Source organism: Coptis chinensis, chromosome 4, assembly GCF_015680905.1.
Source record: "Coptis chinensis isolate HL-2020 chromosome 4, ASM1568090v1, whole genome shotgun sequence".
Lineage (NCBI taxonomy): Eukaryota > Viridiplantae > Streptophyta > Magnoliopsida > Ranunculales > Ranunculaceae > Coptis > Coptis chinensis.
In genome coordinates this window covers 61,700,344-61,701,538 of record NC_141459.1, presented here as the reverse complement: position 1 = coordinate 61,701,538, position 1,195 = coordinate 61,700,344, and the positions used below count along the sequence as shown (strand labels likewise).

General features: G+C 45.8%; 1 protein-coding gene across 1 annotated transcript; it reads right to left on the bottom strand.

Moving 5' to 3' along the window:
• Positions 1–234: 234 nt before the first annotated feature.
• On the bottom strand, positions 235–967 carry LOC147504284 (uncharacterized). Its single transcript, XM_086605127.1, has 2 exons — positions 592–967; positions 235–497 (listed from the first exon to the last, which is right to left on the bottom strand). Exons 1-2 carry the CDS (start codon positions 965–967, stop codon positions 235–237), a joined length of 639 nt encoding a protein of 212 aa, XP_086461253.1.
• Between the last annotated feature and the right edge of the window lie 228 nt (positions 968–1,195).

The window sequence follows — 1,195 nt, the reverse complement described above, 5'->3', positions numbered from 1 at the left end:
TTTGAATCCTGCTGTTCTATCCACCAATTCATCTACTCGCGACATGGGATAACTATCCTTGGGACACTCTAAATTCACATCTGTAAAATCGACGCACATACGAACCTTGCTATTTTTTGGTACCGTGACAACGTTGGACAACCAATCTGTGAATTCCACTTCTCGTATTATTCCAGCTCCTTTTAACCTCACGACCTCCTCGCAAATTCTCTCGACATACATTGGTCTAATGCTTCACATCCTTCGCCTCACTGGCTTATCATCTTCCTTCATGTGTAACCGATGACATGCGAACCCTGGGTCTAATCTCGTAACATCCTCAATTACCCAAGCGAAGATATCTTTACTTTTGTACAAGAACTGTACCAACTTACTCTTCCACTCCTCTGGCAAATTGGACCATACCGATGTGAACCTCTCTTCCTCCCCCTTCCAGATATTCACTATTTCAATCTCATTGAGCATCTTCGGTCCCACCGATGCTTCTTCCTCCCCTTCTACAGAGGCGCACTGTAATTGTTATGTTTGCCTCTTCCTAGCTAGGGTTTGAAGTCTCTCCTTCTGGTCCGCGGATCAACCATTTCACTATACCCCGATGACTGTTCTTGGCAGTCACCTGATCGCTGCGAACTTCATACATGCCAGTTGGGGTGGGAAATCGAATGACCTGGGAATACGTCGATGGGATAACCTTTATCTCATGAATCCATCGTCTCCCTAAAATTGCGTTGTACTTAGAAGTAGAGTCTACCACCATAAACCGGGTGAAGACCGTCACCAGACCCGTGGTCACAGGCAATAATAGTTCTCCCATGGGCTCCGTCATACTCCCATTGAATCTATATAAATTGGTTCGCGGAGGCCTCAACTGCCTAGGATCGATTCCCATTTCTTCCAAAGCTCCTTTGAACAAGTCCACAATGCTACCACAATCAATCAACACTTTCTTCACCATATAGTTGCCCATCGCTACTATGATAACCAATGCATCTTCATGGGGGGAATCCACATCCCGTAGATCCGTACTACTAAAGACGATCCTATCTTTTTCCTCCACCGACCCTAACCTTGGTCGCGGCCTGTCTGCCCCTTCATTGATCTGCTAGATGCTCGCGGTTCTCCTTACCCTATCTCTATGAGCATTGTGACTTAGAACCTCCCTACTAAAAATCACGTTAATGGTTCCCAGTATTCT

Coding starts and splice junctions, on each gene's coding strand:
- LOC147504284 (XM_086605127.1), bottom strand. CDS start 967: ATGGGCAACTATATGGTGAAGAAAGTGTTGATTGATTGTGGTAGCATT. Junction 498..591: donor TGCCAAGAACAGTCATCGGG/GTATAGTGAAAT, acceptor GCGCCTCTGTAG/AAGGGGAGGAAGAAGCATCG.